This window comes from Kogia breviceps, chromosome 2 (genome assembly GCF_026419965.1).
Source record: "Kogia breviceps isolate mKogBre1 chromosome 2, mKogBre1 haplotype 1, whole genome shotgun sequence".
In the NCBI taxonomy this organism is placed as follows: Eukaryota; Metazoa; Chordata; class Mammalia; order Artiodactyla; family Physeteridae; genus Kogia; species Kogia breviceps.
In genome coordinates this window covers 72,628,570-72,648,145 of record NC_081311.1, presented here as the reverse complement: position 1 = coordinate 72,648,145, position 19,576 = coordinate 72,628,570, and the positions used below count along the sequence as shown (strand labels likewise).

Here is a 19,576-nt window from a genome sequence, read left to right as displayed (position 1 = left end):
TGCCTCCAAATTACTTTTGACTATTTAAAAAAATTCAATTTATTTTCAAAGGACAAATACTTGTAAAAACTGGATAGTCAAATGGCTTGGGACTCTTACTTCTGAAAAAAAGAATTGCCCATTGCAGCCTCCTAGAGTTAGTATTTAAAAAACAGCAATACTCATTTGAATCTGTGACTTCAGGTATATTGGTTAAAAACCGTTTAAAAAAATGAATAGCAATACTTCAACCATCTCTTGTTATCCAACTGGTGAAGAAGGGAGGTAAGGAGAAAACTTTGATCTCCAGTTGGTTGAGTGTAGTAGAAACCTGGAATACAGAGAAATAAATCTTTTCTCTAAAGACACTGGCAGAAAGTCAAGGGCAGATATGACTGGTTGGTTTGTTCATACATTCATTTTCATTTAATGATTCAACAAATCTTTACTGAGAACCTCATATGCTCAGGCACTTTTCTGTGTGCAGGGGATAAGCCAGTGAGGAAAACAGGCACTATTCTGCTTTCATGGTTAACAGGAGTCACCTAAATGTAGCAATAAACATCCTTATTGCTAATCAACACCTTTGGTGAATGAAGCACAAGGTTTAAATTCAAGAGAAAAAATATTCGAAAGCATATATCTTATTTTGACCTGCTTTGGCTTACCAACTGAGCAAATCTAGAAATGATACATAAGATTCTGTGAAGTTAAACCAAGTCTTCCTTTTTCTCTTTTTCCCAAAATGATCTTGACAATGTCAGAACATTTTCTAAAATAGCTTAAAGAAAACCACTTACATAACGCTTACTAGGTGCCAGACACCGTTCCTAAGGACTCTTTCTCTCTCTCTTTATATATATATAATCTCTTAACTCATTTAATATTCATAACTCTGTACTAGAATATTATGATCCCCATTTTAAAGAGAGAGAAAGCTGAGACACAGAGCAGTTAAATCAAGTAGGAAATCACCCAGCCAGTAAATAGTGGAGCTAGGATTTGAACCCAGGCAATCTGGACCTGTAGCCTATGTTCTTAACCACTGCCTCCTACTGCCTCTTTCTTTCTTTTTTCTTTTTGTGGCTGCGTTGGGTCTTCATTGCTGTGCGTGGGCTTTCTCTGGTTGCAGCGAGCAGGGGCTACTACTCTTCGTTGCAGTGCGCAGGTTTCTCACTGTGGTGGCTTCTCTTGTAGCGGAGCACGGGCTCTAGGCGTGTGGGCTTCGGTAGTTGCAGCACGCAGGCTCAGTAGTTGCGGCACTCAGGCTTAGCTGCGCCATGGCATGTGGGATCTTCCTGGACCAGGGATCGAACCCGTGTCCCCTGAATCGGCAGGCAGATTCTTAACCACTGTGCCACCGGGGAAGTCCCTTGCCTCTTTCTTAGACACTGTGTCTGAACACACATTATGGGGATAAATGGACACAACAGCTTTATTTCCAATTCTGTGGTCTACCCACAAATGAGGCAGAGGGCATAGAGCATGGATGGGCCTCGGGGGCAGGGGCCATGCATTACTCAGCTTTAAACGTGCATCAGCAGGACCTACTTACAAAGTAGGTGCTTAAAAAATAGTTGCTGAATTGAATTGGGCTGTCTGATACATTTGATCAGTTCATATCACCCTGTACCAGACAGTCCTATAGTGGGTGATAAAAAATTAAGTTTTATTCCCTGGAAATCTTATTTTTGCTTAAATGCGATTTTGATAAATATGACAGTCAGACACCACATGGCCCTGAGTCATCAGCCTTACCTGCAAGTGCAACCAAGTGTGGCAGGCAAAATCTGTTTGCCAAGGCAATTAGTTCCAGTGGGTCCAGGTCCAAGTTAGGTGACAACTGCTTGGTATAAAGATAATCCAGTACCGCCTGCATTGACATCTTGTTTATGTTCGGGAGATATACCTGAAATGTTATTTGAAAAGGTAAGTTCTGCTGAAGAAAGCAGTGGGCACATTTTCAGGCTCTACTGCTTGTAAATATCCCCACTGTGTGTGATTCATTGTTTGTGAGCCTGGGACACCTTGCTTTGGGGCTGTGCAGAGAAGTCATTTACTGTTTATGGCTTTAAACGTAACCGTTTGATTTGTAGATGACAAAAGAGTGGGGCTGCCTGACAAAGCCTGATTTGGAATTTTTAAATGGCTGTTTGGGCTTATAAATCAGACAAATGGGCTGTAAATGTATGACGACATTATAGGCCCTCCTTGCCAAGTACCTTATAATACTCTATTGTGGGGAAAGACATCTCCTAGCAACATGACAGGTGTTGGGGGGGAGCTGCAAACTGCACTGTTGCTGACACACGACAGAGCCCAGCTCTCTAAGATGTCAAAACAGAGGATGAGCAGCCACCCTAGTTGCCACAGGGACTGGCCTGATTCCAACGTTCTTTCACTAAATGCTAGCATGGAATCAACTATACGTCAATACAAAAAAATTAAAAAGTATATGTTAGCATGACATACACACTTTATTTTTCCTATGGCATAGACATAGAACTACTGGAACATTATCAGGTATCAGCAGATGCAGAGAATCCAGAGAAGCCTGCGCTTGGGACATCTAGGGGGATGGCTGGGTATGGGGAATTGTTCCCCGGAGGACCCCCCTAATCTCCTTCCTGAGTACCTGAAGTTGTTGACCATATTCCTTACATGCTAGAGTTTGCTGGGGAGCCAGGGACTGCCTGGGAAGTAGAGTTCTGAATGACTGGGCCTGGATCAACAGGGATATACACGTTATAGTAGGTGTTCTTCACCTTAGATTTCTAACTCCACGAGATGTACCCTGGCATAACAGAATGGTGCCACTAGTGCTTGCTATCTGGAATGATGATAAGAATTTACCTAATAGAAGGCCTCCTATGTACAAAGTACTGTGCTAATAAGCTTTCCACATGCATTATCTATTTTGATCCTTATATCCGCCCTAGGAGGAAGGGACTATTATTTTTTCCATCTTACAGATAAAGGAATGGAGGTTCAGGGAGGTTAAGTCTGGTGCCCAGGGTCACAGAGCCATGGGTTGGGGCTGGTATTTGAACCCAGGAAATGGGATTCTAAAGTCTCTGTTCAGAACTGCTGTGCAGGACTGGAAACCCTTCATGGTAAGGAAGAAAGCTACATTACAGCACCTTATTTCACTAACAGTTTTTTAGAATTAGATTTCTAAGTTCAAAAGGATGAACAGTCATACACTTCTTAATTCTGGTACTTAATAAACCTCTCTTTACAGCATAGAAAAATATATATCTATATATGATTACATTTATGAATTATATATGATTATATCTGTATATTATATATGATTACATCTATACTATATATCTAATCTCTCTCCATATATTTGTATGTATGTGTATATATACACACACACACACACACACACACACACACACACATATAAAATGCCTCCACAATCTACAAGGGCCTTGTGGCCATTGCAGTCTTCTAGTGGTATGGTTGCAGAACTGTTTAAGTTGTAGCAACCATCTATATAATTTTCCTGCATAGACACCAGCCACTTCAGAGAGGGAATATCCTATCAGACAGTTAGAGTTTCCCTAAGTGTATCAAAGGGAGGGCCCAGAAAAATTCCTAGAAATAATAAGAAAATTACCCCCTCCCCTGTCAGACAGAGCAAAAACAATTATGATTCTATTAAAAAGCTGCATGGGTTACTACCATCAATGACTTGACAAGTGTGATCATTTCAAGTTTCTAGCACAACCTCTACAATAAATAAGACCTGGCAAGTAGAAACTATTACTTATATCATTTTAAAATAAAGAACCTGTTGTATTGTAATTGCTATTCCAGTGAATCTAACACTGGTTATATTTGTGTGTATATATGTTTATGTACACATGTGTTTATCTTATACAGACATGAATTTATGGCAAATACGGCAAATGACATATGGCAAAATTTCGTTTCTTTAGAATGGTGCTTGGATTAGTACACCTTTTAGATAACTGAAGGTTAATTAACTTGTGAAACTTCAAAATCTGGGCCATTGTGATAGTAAAAATATATACATTTTACAAAGTGCTAAGTGCTCTAAAGTGTTAGTGATTATAAATATAAAAAGTCCCCCAGAGCTTCCTGTGAGCACCTGTTCTCTCAGGGATGGGGATGTCTGCTGTTTCTGAAAATAACGGCTTGGAGGACACGGCAAGAGGCTGGGGTAGGGCCAGAGATTTGTTGCTAAAATGCTCTGTGACCTTTGTCAAATCATTCACCCTCTCTGAACCTCAGTCTCCTCATCCGTGACATGGGAGAGGTTTGGAATAGATGACGTCTAAAGCTTTTCTTCACTGAGATTATGGATTTTGAAGATACCCAGATGACTTTAGCAATTTTTGCTAAGAGTGTGTTCTAAGTAATGGCAAAATAGACATCCTAAATGAAAAGAAATTGTTTCTGGCAGCCGGAGATGACAGAGGATTCCAGCAAGCAGCCCTGGCCCAACACTTCCACTGTCTTCGGAGCATTCTGACATTTGTAATCAACCATGACCTACTGTTTCCTTCTTGCTTAATATAACACTAACTTTTTTTTTTTTTTTTAAAGCAATGGCTCTTTTTGGCAAATAATGTTAGGGACCCTCAGAAGTAACCAGCAAATGAGGAAAAACTAAAACACTTTCAGAACACGCATTTTTTCCCCTCACTGCTGATTTTCTTTAAAAGGCTGTTTCTGTGATTTCAACATTTATAATGAACTGAATAGCAACAGAGCGACCAGTTTTATAGAACTTAAAAAAAATACAAATAAAAGAAATGGAATTAAAAATGTTGTGCCCTACCTGCTGAATGTGGCTTTAAAAAATATAAGAATATAATGAATGCTACCCTAAACAACGACCCATATTCCAGTTTAGTTGGTTTAAAATTTTAATTGTGAAGATCAGCTCAGACTATCAGGCTTATAATTAGAGATGGTCTCATAGAGAATGAGAAAGTATTCTAGATCCAGAGCATTGCTTCCTACAAGCCGGGCATGCATTTTTAATGAACCACTTGCTGAGTACCTCTGGGGAGAAAATTATGCTTACTGCTACATTAAAAGTAATGAGAAAAACAGAAGTAAAATACAGTGTCTTCTTAAATATTAAATGACAAAAAAAGATAAAGGAACATCAGTGGGCATATTTTATTCCTTTCTGGATATGCATGTGAATTCTATTAACGCAAAAAAAAAAAAAAAAAGAGGCTGGATTTTGTGAAGGATGTAAGATTTTCAGAAGACAAAGAGTTAAAAGGCGGCCTAGAAAGAAAAGGCCCATGTGAACATGCGCCTAAATTAACCATTAAGCATTTACTGAGCCTTTAACCAAATGCCTCTTCTTACCCCCCATAACCATCTCTACTACACTTTGCTAGTTTAGGAAGGGAACTGGGGGCTTGTTACCTGAAGGCTTTTGGGGGACAAAGATCTTGAGCTCCTCATGGAAACAATTTAACAAGAATCCTCCAGGATAATAGTCACTGACACTCCTTGAGCCTTTGCGTGTTCTAGACACCCAATCTGATGCTTTACACGCGTATCCTCATGCCTTACCTGCCCTTTGAAAAAGGTTCTCTTGTGGTCCCCATTTTAGAGATGAGGACACAGGTCTAAAGAGGGTCAGCCTCTTGCCCAAGGTCAAGCTGAGACTAGAGTTCATAACTAGGTAAATTACAGTCTACCCTGGAAATCACGAGAAAGGGTGGGAAAGGCTGGACATATCCACAGCTCATGCCATTCTTCGTATACGAGGGGCCCTGGCACAGACCTTCGGTTGCTTGGTTCCATGGCCTTTGTCTCTTGAGCTGGGTTGAATCTCTACATCCCTATCAGGCTCAGCTGCAGTTCTCAATGGTGAGTGACCTAGTCCTTTGGGGGTGGGGGGGCAGGGTGAAGCTAAACAGGTGCCGTCCCTGGGAGAGGCTGTGACGCCCGCATACACATGTGGTTCACATCTGGCTGCCAAGTTTTTCTTTCGGTCACCTCTCCCGTACATTTTAATCTGGAGACAATTACAGTCCATTCTGGGAAGGGATAAAGGGGATTAGCATTTGTGAGATCAGCTCCGACACTGTCCCTTTGTGGGACAATGGGCTCCTGACCTCGATCAACTTTTCTCCGCCGGGTGAAGAGCAGGCTGTCTGCGGCACGCTCGGCACACACTTCAGCGAGCTGGAAAAAGAAGGGAAGCGAGCCTCTGGACTCTTTATCTCAGGAGGTTACTGAAGTCGGCGATGTGCCAGTTGAATGAGGTTTTATGAATTGCTGGCTTCCCCCAATTTTCTTGGAAGTGAGAGGGAAGGAATATCATCAACGCTACCGGCATCCAAATAGGACTGAGGTCATTTTGCATTTAGCGGTTACGACGTGCTTTGCAAGTACCAACTCTCACACCTCACAACCACGTTACGGGTTACGATCGCCTTTTCCAGATGGGGAGGCTGGAGCTCAGCACGGTGGTCACTTGCCCAAAGGCCACTCAGCTTTTTACGTAGGGGAGTTGGGGGATCTGAGCCTCGCAGCCCTTTCTTCATTGGGCGGCCTCTACCAGCTGCTGTCATCTCAGTAACGATGCTCCCCAACACCTCTGATGGCCCAGGAAAGGCTTCATTTAGCTACAGGTAAGGACCTCCTGGTTTACAAAGGCTGGCAGACACCAGAAGAGGTCATCAGGATAATTCTAACATCTTTTCCCCCAATAGCAGAGAGTCTTTGGCTGGGGGTCGGTTTAGGAGCAGCTGTAGTTTTTTTCTGGAAGCAGGAGGGTGGCCTAGTGACAGCTGGCTATCCTGGCTTGTGATTCTAGGATTCTGTTTCCCTACTCGGGGATGCAAATGCAGATGTCTGGGTCACAAAGGGAGTGCTCGGATTTCTGGTGTGAGCCCCCCCCCCTTGGAAAAGTTAGCTATTGTTTTCTGTTAAAAGTTTCTTTTTTTTTTTTTTTTTTTTGCGGTTTGCGGGCCTCTCACTGTTGTGGCCTCTCCCGTCGCGGAGCACAGGCTCCGAACGCACAGGCCCAGTGGCCATGGCTCACGGGCTCAGCCGCTCCGCGGCATGTGGGATCTTCCCGGACCAGGGCACGAACCCGTGTCTCCTGCATTGGCAGGCGGACTCTCAACCACTGCGCCACCAGGGAAGCCCTGTTAAAAGTTTGTAGAGATGCTGAGATAAGCATAACAAGCCTCTTAGGACAATAAGCTTGTGCAAAACTCGACAGAAAAAATGACTATCTCTAGACTAAAGTTAGAAACGCTTGAAGGGAATTTTTCTGTCTTTTCCAACAGTTTGTAAAAAGGTGGAGATACAGGGTCTCCAAGATACTGCTTGCTCTGCTGTAGGAATATCCCTCTTTTGGAGATAGGGCCAGCGTTTGACAGGTTACCCAGTGGCTTCTACTAGATGTAACAAGCACTCCAAGAGGCCTTTCAGAGGAGTCACCCTTTGCTCCATTACTGTTTCCCTAGAGTTGACAAACCCTGGACTTGAGACAGATCAGGGCAGAGCCTCAGGGAGAGTTGCAGCTCTAGGCACCTCGAGTGTGACCTAGTACATCCCCCGTCTTGCGGATAAGGACACCGAGGCACCAGGAGGTGGCTTTTTAAGATTCCCCTGTCTGTTACGAGCAGAGCTGAGCCCAGGACATAAGTGACTAAAGACACTGTTCAGTCTCCACCTTCTGGAAGACAGTCTGCCCCGCTTCGATGTGATTTTGAGAGTACCTTGCATGGTGACATTTGTTAAAAAATATAGCTGAGCATGTTTTCAGGGGCAAGGAGAGCTTTGAGGACGAAGGGATACAGGAGCACATAGGGGCTCACACAGAACAAGTGAACGACAGACAATAGCTCCTCATAATTGCAGAATTAAGAAGACGGTGACCTGACACTGAAGCGCTGCCTAAAATACTATTCCGATTTCCCTGGCGGTCCAGTGGTTAGGACTCCACTCTTCCCCTGCAGGGGACCAGGTTTGATCTCTGGTCGGGGAAGTTCTGCGTGCCCAGCAGTGTGGCCAAAAAAAGAAAAATTACAAAACAAACCAACCTATTCCAAGTTAGCAGTTAAAGAATCGAAGTCCTCTGGCCAGTTAAACACTTTCTTAATATAAATGCACACGTACATTCATAAAGATGCCGCTTGGGCTTTTCGGAAGGCACCTACCTCACTGTTGGCGCTTTCGACGAACGACCCCCCAAACATGGCAGCCATCCACTTGCAGCTGCAGATCAGCAGCGGTTTGTGGGCACTGATGGCTCCATCGTCCAACTTAAATGTCACATCTGCCCAAGGATGGAGGAAGCACAAGCGTGAGCCAACCTCCCCGAGAGACTTCCACTCACACGCCTCCGTCTACATCTCTCGTCTTCTCTCCTCCATATACCTTAAATCACTGATGTTGTGTCCACCCCTCCCCATCCTCCCCGGCACCCCCCGACCCGCCGCCTTGGGTACACCCAATCCTCACCGTGTCCTCCGAGGATTAAGGAGTAAGCAGTTAAAATTACACAAAGGGTCACAACACAAATTCTCTGAACCATAAAGTAACGTAAAAGAGAGGAATATTTTTTCATCCTTATTGTGAAAAATTTCAAACATAGAGAACAGTGGAAAGAATAGTACGACAACTTGCTTTTCACGTGCTTAACATTTTGTCATGTTTGCCTTACCTATACATATACTTATATATATATTTTATATTTATGTAGACATTTTTTTAACAGCATGATACTTCACTCCTAACTACTTTATCAATAAAGAATTTTCTAAAAATAAGAACATTCTCCTAGATAACCATACCATTATTATTCTTAAGAAAATTAGGAATAATTCCCTAATATCATCCACTGTCTAGTTCAAATATTCAAATTTTTCTAATTACCCCCAATTGTATTTTATAGGTTTTTTTTTTTTTTTTTAAACAGAATCTATTTGAGGCTCCCACACTGTATTTGGTTAATATACCTCTGTAGTAAGGAAAGGGAGATTTCATCACTTTCACTTAAGGTCTATTATTTACTGTGGGTTTGTAACATTCCATTAACTTTCAAGACTGCTTCTGTACCATGATGGTCAATGTCTGGAGTAAGTATTACTCAAAGCTTCAAAATTAATGAACGGATTCAGCTACCACCTATTACATGTATATTACTATGACAGGCATTATGAAAGATTAAGAGAAAAATAGAAGTACCCCTATAAATAGAAGTCAGGAAGTCAAAGTTTTACAATGAAACATACACAGAGAGGACAATTACAGAACAAAAACAGCACAAGCCTGTAAGATAGGACAAGCACGGGCCAGTCGCCCATCTTGGATACAGGCCACCAGGGTGCTTAAGCAATTACATAAGGGTGCTGTGGGCAGCCCTCGGCATAGTTATCAAAGACAACGAAGGGGCAAGAAGGATACAGATGAGCAGGGTAAAGGAGGGTGAGAAGTGAAAGGAGAGGGATTAGAGACAGATGAGGCTTTCCAGATGGGAATGCAGAGGGTCACCGAAATGGCCTCAAGGATTTCAGTGGCCTCGGGAACAGAGGTCACTGATTTTTGTCATGGGTGTGTGCTGAAGGGTCAAAACAGACTTGATCAGGGAAGGAATCAGAAGGGCAATTGTGAGCATCAGATTGACTGGCTGAGGCTCAGGGGTAGCTCGACCTACCCTTGAGAAGCACTGTGACAGCATGGGGCTTTAGGGGGCAGCTTGCATTCAAATCCTGGCTCAATCATTTACTGCCTGTATACCCATGGGCCAGTTACCTAACCTCTCTGTCCCTCAGTTTCCCCATTTGCAAAACGGAGATCATCCCATTTAACCCTCAAGTCTGTGAGAATGAAATAAGTAAAATACATGTGACTCAGGTACGTGGGGGAAGAGTACTCAGGTGTGCTAGCAATGGTTACCCTTCCCCTCCTCGTGTCTGGCTAACGTTTGATAAAAGGCAACCAGAGGCTTCGATGACTTTGCCATTAGACCCACTCACCCGAGAATGTCCCCTTGCTGAGACACTCTTTTATCCGATTGGCTTTCCGGACGTGAAACGCTTTCGTAATCTCCTGGTTCATGAAGGCTTCCTTGTTCATGATGTTTTCCACCATCATCCGCAAATCAAACATCTCTAGGACCTCTGCAATCTGAGCCAGGCCCACTAGATCCTTTTCCTTTTCATCCAGTTGCCCTGTATAGAGAAACTGGAGCAGGGTCCGGAAAGGGCCCGGCTGGACAGATGGGTCCATCTTGACCACAGTCATGGGGCCCACCCGCTTTGAGATGGGGTTGACCTGCATCTCCTTGTGCATGCCAACGAAGCCCTTACTCCAGCCTGACAGGGTCTGCGTCTCCGCCGCTGAGCCCTCGGTTTCCAGCCCTGGGGTCTCCTGTTGGGACAGGTTCTGGCTTGAGGATGTCCGCTGATCAGCCTGAGGTGTCCTTGGGGTGCCCTCCTCCCTTTCCTCGTCCGGGTCAAGACTCAGGCCCCGCCCCTGGGAACCCCTGCCCTGCTTCTCTTGCTTACAGGCTCCTTCGCCCCAATGGGGGGTTTCTTCACATTCCATTAAAAAGAGATCATAAAATTTGGAAGAGGAGGTAGCGAGGTAAATTCGGTGTGCGAAGATCCGCTCCTGGTCCTGGAGGATGAACAGGACGTCAGCACACAGAGGACTGTCCAGTAAACAGGCGGCGTCGTTCGTCCCTGTGGAGGGACATTCTGGAACTTTGATGACCGGTGGAGGGGCTTTTGGAGGTAGGAATGGTGCCTGAAGTAAAGGTTTCTGGACTTTCTTTAGGTGGGATTTCCAGAACTGCAGGTGCCGGCGGGAGATGAGGGCGGCTCGGATTGCATTGTCAAACACATCCTTGATTCCAAACTGGTCAAATACGCTTGTTTCGTAGTAGGGGATGCCCAGTTCCTTTGCAACCTCTCGGCCTTTTTCTGGGGGCAAAATATCCCCTCTCTTTATGGGCCTGAAATAGAATACTTTAAAAATTAGAATCAGTCTTATTTCAGGAAAGAAGAGAGTAACTAGGGCCTATCTAAGCCTATCCTATTCAGGCTTTTAACCAGACTCTTGAAAAATCTACCAACCTTAAGACTTGCAAATATAAAGGACTTATGACTGCAGGAAGAAAAAAAAAAAAAGCTTCTGGTAGTAACAACAATAACTCAAGTATCAGCCATTTGCTAGCTATGTGATCCTGGGTGAGTGACTTAACCTCTTTAAGCCTTGGTTTTCCCATCTGTAAAATAGGGAGAATAATAGTGAATACTTGCATCTTAAAGGACGACTGGAAGGTTTAAATGAGATATTTGCCCAGCCAAGTACCTGTTCCACAGTAAGTGCTTGATAAATGTTAGCTGTTATCATCATTGCCACCGTCACCAGCATCATTTTCATCATTATCCCCTTATGCTTACGCTTTGCTTTGTATCTTAAAAATCAATCCATATTCATTTTCTCACTTGAGCCTCACAGCAACTCTATGGGCGTTATATTTGTTCTACATTCTGAAGCAACTGAGGCAGAGTTTAAAGGGTTTGCCTAAGGTCACATTTGCAAGTTGCTGAGAGACCTTTCCTAAGCAATGAGAGTCTAGAACTCCCTGGTTCTAGACTAAATGGTCCATGTCCGACAGCTCATTAAGTCTCCTCTGTTAGGTTTGTGAGCCTTCTTTCCTATCTCACCGCTTCTCTTTACTTCCACACTCTTCAGTCAGGCCCTCATCATCTTTTGCCTGGGCTAGTACATAAGCCTCTTAATTCAGATTCTCCACAGTTTCACTCACAGCCCTCACTGTTGCACGAAGATTCCTTACATGATACAAGTACGACTTAGCCGCAGTTCTTTAAAAAAGCTTCCTCTCGTTCCAGAGCCCATGGAATAAAGTCTACACCCTTTAGACTGGCACACAAGGCCCATTTACAATCTAATCAAACCCCAGGAAGCCAAATGTTTGGAAGCAGTACTGGCAGAATAGTGCTGTAATTACAGCATAACCGTGGTCAAGACACAGGTGGATTCCAGAATGTAGGCAAGATGGGATCTGTCGTTACACTCTTCACACACACATCCTTGATTCTGAGACACACTCTTAGGAGATGATCTTCCTAAATAAATATTTGGCTTACAAGACCAAGGGTGATGTGTGTGACAGGTACTGGCCTTAGGAGCGATAAGAATACTGGGGAGAATTGGGGTTTGAGGACCTAGATGGAAAAGAGGGAAAACTGCAGCTTGGTGTAGAGGCGGAGGGGAAGTGCAGAGAGGAAGAAGGGTTATTAACTTCATCACTAACTGATGAATCTCTTGAAGGCTTAGCTCCGATGCCACCTCCTTCATGAAATCTCAGAACTGTCTATGGAAGGGACTGCCCCCTGGAGCTCTATAACTCTCCTCCAGGCCGCTGCACATCCATGGTGTGAGGCCCGGCTATCCTAACCCTGGAAACAGAAAGTTCCCAGGCCAGGGGCTCATCTCTCATTGGCCAGGAGTCCTCTTGCCTTCTCCGTGGCTTATGATTTTCAATTCCTAGTCCATGCATTGAAGAATAGAAGGAACATGAACTGTTTTCAGAACATTCATCCAAGACGTACCTAGAACAGCAGAAATGATCTCAACAAAGTACCATTTGCTTTTGCTGCGAGAGCATAAAAACTTGTATCTGTATAAAATTTTCTAACATCCCTATTAAGGCAAGTACCTACCCGGAAGGAAGGTGTTAATATCAACATTTTGGGAAAAGCTATGCTCACCAGCAAAAAACAGAGTTAAGCATAAAATGTATAAAATTATTTTTTAAAAGAGAATATTGAAGGAGCACAGCTTTTGGAAAAACTCTTATTCCATGCCCCTGCCACCAAGACTGGTATCCACATTTTATACAGACTGAAACAAATTCTCCTTCAAGTTGTATTTTAAACGTGTGACGCTCTAAACATATCACCACTAGAGCCATTTAAAAAGCAGTGTTGCAGTTTTGCAACCATAGGTCTATATAATTTTTAAAAACAGGACACTGCCAACTTGGGAATGAAATACTCTCAGAGGTTGGATGGAGGAAAATGAGAAGATTAAAAACACCTGGATATATGTGTTTGCATGAACCTGATGTTCTAGGGGGCAAGAATGATGGCTGTTAACTTTAATATAATTTCCAGAAGGACATTATTATGAGTAGCTAACATTTTGTTTAATACTTTACAAAGTTCAAAGCACTTTTATACACTCCATATCATAATTAGGGAATTCACTTCAATCGCTGGTCAACCATTTTACAAAAATGGGTTCTTGCCTAAGAGGTGATGGTAAAGCATGAGAGGGGTCAGGGACACACCCCCCCCCCGCTCATGATTAACAAGCAAACCTAAAGCGTATGGCTGATTGATGGGGCCCCAGAGCCACTGAAGAACAGAAGAACCCAAGGCTACAGAGACATCTGCTACCTCTAAATTTTAATTTGGCCGGCACAGTGAAACACTTGAGTCCCTCAGCTTACCTTGCTAAAGGGCGTCTGGCTCTATTAACAGCCTCAAGATCAGCATAGCGGAGATCTAGCTGGCAGCCAACTAGAACAACAGGTGTGCGAGGGCAAAAGTGCTTGATTTCTTGATACCACATCGTTTTCACATGATTTAGGGAATTAGGATTAGCGATCGAAAAACAGAGGACCACAACATCGGACCTAAAAGGAAATCACAGAAGAAGCTGTATTGCCTTTTAAATTTTATTTTCTCTTTGATCATGATGGTTCCTCCCCTCCCCCATCTATCTAATGCCATAGCATGTCACAGTTTAAAAAAAAAAAAAAAAAAAGACCAGATATTAAAATACATCTTGGTGTCATGCAAACAGCCCATTAAGCCTCCACATTCCAGCGCCCACACAGCCTGAGTTCATTTCCATGTTGCACTGCAGAAGGGCCTATGCATTGAAAGGTTTCCAATGATGTTATTTTACAGTACAGATGGTTATCCAAACTAGACTCAGGTCTGGAACCACCACATGCTGAACTATTTCTGTTCATCGCAAGAAATAGTTTCCAGATAAAAGAAAATAATAAAAAATACCATTTACCACTGTAAACAGAAAGGTGATGATGACTCAATGAGATAAAGCAAACAGTTTAAACATTGCAAAAAAATGTAACAGGTATATTTGCTGTACAGGGTCGGCAAATACACAGAAGGATTTCTGCCCTTCTTCTCCCTTACGCACACTTGGAGAGAACACAACCACTTATCTTTTTCTGAAAAATAAACGTCCTGAATTTACAGGAATTTCGACTTTTTGCTAGGTATAAGGCAAGAAGGTAGTATTTAACATAAAACTAGCCGGGGTTAGGCAGACGGCTAACAAGGTGGATGAGAAAATGTTGGAAGCAGATTTCTCAAATGTGATGTATGACACAGAGCAGATATATGGAAAAAAGGAAAATTGCTTTATAGTCAGTTGTGACAGAAGGATCTTCCATGTTTTATATAATAACTTATCATTCTAGGAGCCAAAGAACTGTTTTACAAAACAGTTGTCAATTATGGTGTTTGACAGATAACTGCTAAAAGGTATCTTTAATAAGAATTATAAACCATCTTTCTAGGTTCAAATATGCAGAATGGTGACTTTGAAAACATGGAGGCAGAAGAATATAAAGAATAGAAGAAGTTATAACCAAGGATTCAAGACTATTTTGCAGCTACATTCAGAAATAAACTTACAGTTTTATTAGATGCTAATTTGTTGCCTTTATTGTTTATATAATGAGAAGAATCAAGTCGATGAATCAAAACACCATCTTTTTAAATCATTAATGAGCTTCTCTCCCTACATATCAATGAAGACAAACAAATATATCCAGGCAACCATAAAATTTCTAAAAATAATCATTTGCAATGCAGCAAACTGCAGGGTGCTTACATTGAATGTAATTCACAAGTTGAGTATTTAAATTTATATCCAAGAAAAACTGCACCAGAACACAACAAATAGAGGGGAAAATCCTGACATTAAAATATTTACAAATTATAAAAGAGGACCCTAGGACTCAAAGCAGATGAGTGTATTAATCTGCATGTTTAAAATGCCCTTGGAATAAAGATCTTATCAAAGATTCTTGGGTACTGGAAAATATAATGTGTGTAAAAATATGCATAACTATATAAATGAAAGGGAAGCATGTCTTGTCTTTGGGATTCTGATTTAGTTAGCAGAATATTCTGTGCACAGTCTTACTTCTAATCAGCATAAATAATGGTATCCAGTAAAGTCAAGAAAGCTTTGAATTTTACATTTTTTAGGAGCTGAGTTTTCTATTATTCATAATCCTATTTATATAGGATATCTGATGCAGCTCTGCTGTAAGCTTCAGCCTGATCATAAAATAAAGCTGCCAAGAATTCTGCACAGTGAGAATAATATGGCAGTATCTCAGGTTCAAAATCATAGGGAAAGAATTGAGAAAATGTGTCCACCACCTAAATGTGGAACAGTACATATTGATATATGTATAAAATTTTTTCTAATTGGTGCCTTCTATTTCCATATTAAGGCACATGGCTATTAAAAAATCATTCTGAGTTTAATTTATATGACAGACATGTAGCAAAATGTCAATTCTGCTATCTAATTTTATGATACAGCATGTGAGGTTTTGAAATCAGAGCTAGCTCTGTTGCCAAGGTTACCGTGATAACACTCATGCCACTGAACCTATACTAGCTGCTATTCCAGATGACCTGTAAACAAGTACAGACAGGACCTTGGGGGCTGGAAAAAATGGCATCTCCTGATGATAGCAGCACAATGCCATTGCACAATACAGGTCCCGAGGGCCCAACTTCTAACTATGTCACATCAATATCTCAGTGCATGAAATGCTGTTGGAAAGCTAGAAAAATAATTCAATGCTCTGTAAATATTTTGCCTCAAAAGGATGATAGTTAAAGAGAAGAGGCTGTACTGAGAGCAACGCTACCTCTGAAGCGAAAATAACTTGAGTCAAAATTCTATTTGCATCCTTGGAATAAAGTTATTCTTTTTCCTTTTTTGACATGCACGTTTAGATGCTATGAGAATCTGTCCCCATGATTTTACATTAAAAGTAGTTTTAGAAATTAGATCATATTTTATCTACCAACCTGCTTAAATATCTTTAACCCTTGTTGATTTAAATACACATTCAAGTTAAGAAACATTAAGTAAAGAGGCCTGCCATACGAATGTAGTGTTCTAAACCTGATTTTAAGCAAAAGCCTGAGAATCAATGGCCGTAGGGGCAGAGCTATAGAAAGATGCTGCTTTGACATATTCCTTCTCATCCCAGCATTCTCTTCTAATTCCTAATTCACAACACATCAGGATCCTCTATGATATAAACACCTATATAATCAAGTAGCTATTTTGAGAATGCCATTTATTCCCTCTAGATTTTGAGCCATTTTTCTATCTGGTCAAAGGAGGCACAAGACCTGCAGCTAAGAATATCTCCAGCTTTAGGCACAATTCCAAGGAGCTAGAGATACTAAATAACTTTTAATCAAAACATTCATTCCTGGGTGGAGACTGTTCAATGTCTGACACAAGCTGGTGTTTAAAAATGCCATTCCTGTGAAAGATAAAAAGAAAAAGGCAAGTTCTAGCATTTCTGCTTCTATGGGCTCTGTTACACTTTTTTACTTTGAAGAGCTGAGTTTAAAAATAATTGGGAGGGGGAGGTGTGATGACATTCTCACAGATTAGGCAGCAGGCTTGGCCTAGAAATGACCTCAGGGTTCCTATTTCAGCTGTAAAAAGAATCTGATGGGATTTAAGTGGAGTCCTACAGTTATTTGGAATAGAAAGCACGAGAATTCGAGAATGCAGAGGCAAAGCACATAGGAGACAAAACTCTAAATTCCAGAACTTGAATATTGAGAAGGGTAGGAAAGGTTTGGATTTTTTTTTTTTTTTTTGGACTGGGCTAAGTGGCTTTATTAAAGGAAGCCAGGATTACAAAGGATTTTAGAGTGTTGCTTGCCTATGAATGTTTATTTTTTGGAGAAAAATGTGATTTATTGTTTCTAAGGTGAAAATATCAATATAGAAGTTTCACTAGGGTACTGACACATCACATAATGACCATGAAATAATGTTTTGATTAGACAAGTGAAAAACAATCCAAAGTAAATCTATGTGTTGAAACAATTGCGGATCTTCTAGTTTCATGGAGGGGTGGGACCAGAGAGAGACCTAGTCATCCCCAAAATGCTTGAGCTGATAAAGCCAACCTCAGTTGTAGCAGTTCTTCTTCAGATATTAAACAAACAGAAAAGCATATTTTTTTCAGCTATCTTTCAAGGAGAACACTGGCCAAAGATAGCATGTGAAAGATTGGCAGAGATATTTGGATAACATAAGGCGTGCATGCAAAGTTGGGACCAATCTTTGTTGGAGGATTAAAGAAAACAAAATCTGAAAATAGCGCATCATACCCACATATCTTGGCCCGGGACAGACTTTTTAAAAAGTGTACTTTATTCATTACACTCTTTATTATATACGGCTATGGGCGTAGAGTGCAATTTTTTTATGTGAAGTCGTTAAAGAATAGATTGAAATTAAATACATGGCGGATTTTCCTTTTCAGGTAATAATATGTGTATGATACATTTTTTGTTCTTTTTCAAGCTAGATTTTCAACATTAAATGCCACACGTTTTCATGGCCTGTCTTTATAATATCTACAGTCAAATTAGCAAACTTGGTGGGAAAAGATCAGGGAAGCAAACAAAAGCTAAGTTTCTCCTTTGAAGAAGTGATTAAAAAGGGTAGATCATCATTATGAAAAATTTGCTGTTAGGAATAAAGCTTCTATGTTCTTTCTTATCACAAAAGTGCTTTCCTATCGCAAAAATGCTTTCCATCTTTTTAGTTTGTCTTCCCTTTTCTTCCCTTTTCTACTTTGCCATCACTGTCCAGCTAAGGAGCCATGGGCCTTGGGTTTTCTTATCTGCTTAGGTGAAAAAAAAAATTGCTAAATTATCCTTTATCTAGGTAAGCCCAGGCCAACGTGGGCTATATGAAGGATAGTGGATTCCATCCAGTCCTCCAGATAGCTGTGAGCAGGACATCCAAGGGCCCTTCTCCAGTGTGCCAATTTTGGTTGGGTCTCTTGCTGATGAATACTTGGTAATGAAGAGTAAGCTACCAATTCTATTTACCTGAGTCTTGCTTGGAAGTATCTCTTTTTTAACATATACTTTTAAGCCTTTCTATGTCACTACTGCCTATTATTATTATTATTATTATTATTATTTTTTGTGGTACACGGGCCTCTCACTGCTGTGGTCTCCCCCGTTGCTGAGCACAGGCTCCGGATGCGCAGGCTCAGCGGCCATGGCTCACGGGCCCAGCCGCTCCGCGGCACGTGGGATCTTCCTGGACCAGGGCACGAACCCGTGTCCCCTGCATCGGCAGGTGGACTCTCAACCACTGCGCCACCAGGGAAGCCCTACTGCCTATTATTATTTCTTTAGTAGAGACTACCATATCCTTTATATATTGGTGGAGATCATGATCACATTTCAATGGGTTTCTTTGTCAGTGTACACAAGTCCTCTTCTGGCAAAGACTCAAGTAGGAGTCCCTGACCTCCTCCTCCCTACTGATAACTGAGGTAGCCTCTACGGAAATGTTTTCAAAACCATTCATGTCAGCGATACACCTTTCATGCATATAATCTGACAGCGCTGTGCAAACAGACAGATCAAAACAGCACAAAACAGCTGGGAGCATGGCAGAGAAAAGGAATGTGTAACACGTGGCTTTGGAAAATTTTAGTAGGGGAGCAGCCCGGTGTGTATGAGATGCGGAGGGAGTTGTCAGTGATGGTGAACATAACCACCTGGAGATGAATGGCTGTGTAAGCTCACACTCATGGAAAATGGAGAGGCCTGTAAGGGAGTGCCTGGCAGGGGATCTAGGGAGAGCAGGGCAGTACCATGCAGTGCCCTGGATGTGAGCAGAGAAATCAAGTCAATACTTTACCAATAGCAGTGAGGCTTCTTAAGTACAGATGTTATGTGGGGAAAACTGTGAAAACACCCTGAAATATATCCAGATTTGGGAGTGATTAGCATGCGTAACTATTTCTTCCAAGCCCATAACTGCATGTTTAGTAGGAAGCAACATTTTAAACCAGTCTTCCCCCACCCTCCAAAAATGGGACCAAGCGATGCACACTCTCAAGTACAGGGAAGCCAAGTCAACATCCCACCAATGCCACCAAATCCTAAAATAGATAATACTCAAGTCTTAAAAATGGTTGGTTCTGCCATCATAGTGCAAATATCGCAGAAGGCAATGGCCTGACCATATAGAAGGCTGTGGGTTATCATCTGATGGAAACCAGCTGTTTTTTTAACTTGATATCCCATTTTTCTATCTATGCTTCCTTTAGTGTACAAATCTGCTCTGACTTATAATGGGGTTATGTCCTGATAAACCCATCTAAATTGAAAATATCATAAATCAAAAATGTATTTAAAATACTTAACTTACCAAACATCATAGCTTAGTCTCACCTACCCTAAATGTGCTCAGAACGCTTACATTA

General features: G+C 41.8%; 1 protein-coding gene across 14 annotated transcripts in view; it reads right to left on the bottom strand.

Annotated features, from left to right (window-relative positions):
• The window catches only part of RHOBTB1 (Rho related BTB domain containing 1), a 119,449-nt gene that overhangs the window by 7,580 nt on the left and 92,293 nt on the right, over positions 1 to 19,576 (bottom strand). For 11 of the 14 annotated variants that reach the window (XR_010838964.1, XR_010838965.1, XM_067025550.1 and 8 more), the window contains 4 exons: positions 13,484 to 13,669; positions 9,975 to 10,954; positions 8,154 to 8,272; positions 1,738 to 1,888 (listed from right to left, as the gene is read on the bottom strand). Coding sequence is in view for 12 of the 14 variants with exons in the window: in XM_067025550.1 (XP_066881651.1) it covers positions 1,738 to 1,888; positions 8,154 to 8,272; positions 9,975 to 10,954; positions 13,484 to 13,669 (1,436 nt within the window). In the remaining 2 variants the exon portion in view is untranslated. Of the gene's footprint in view, positions 1 to 1,737; positions 1,889 to 8,153; positions 8,273 to 9,974; positions 10,955 to 13,483; positions 13,670 to 19,008; positions 19,067 to 19,576 lie in introns of all 14 variants that reach the window. The other 3 variants (XM_067025555.1, XM_067025554.1, XM_067025552.1) reach the window with 1 other exon arrangement.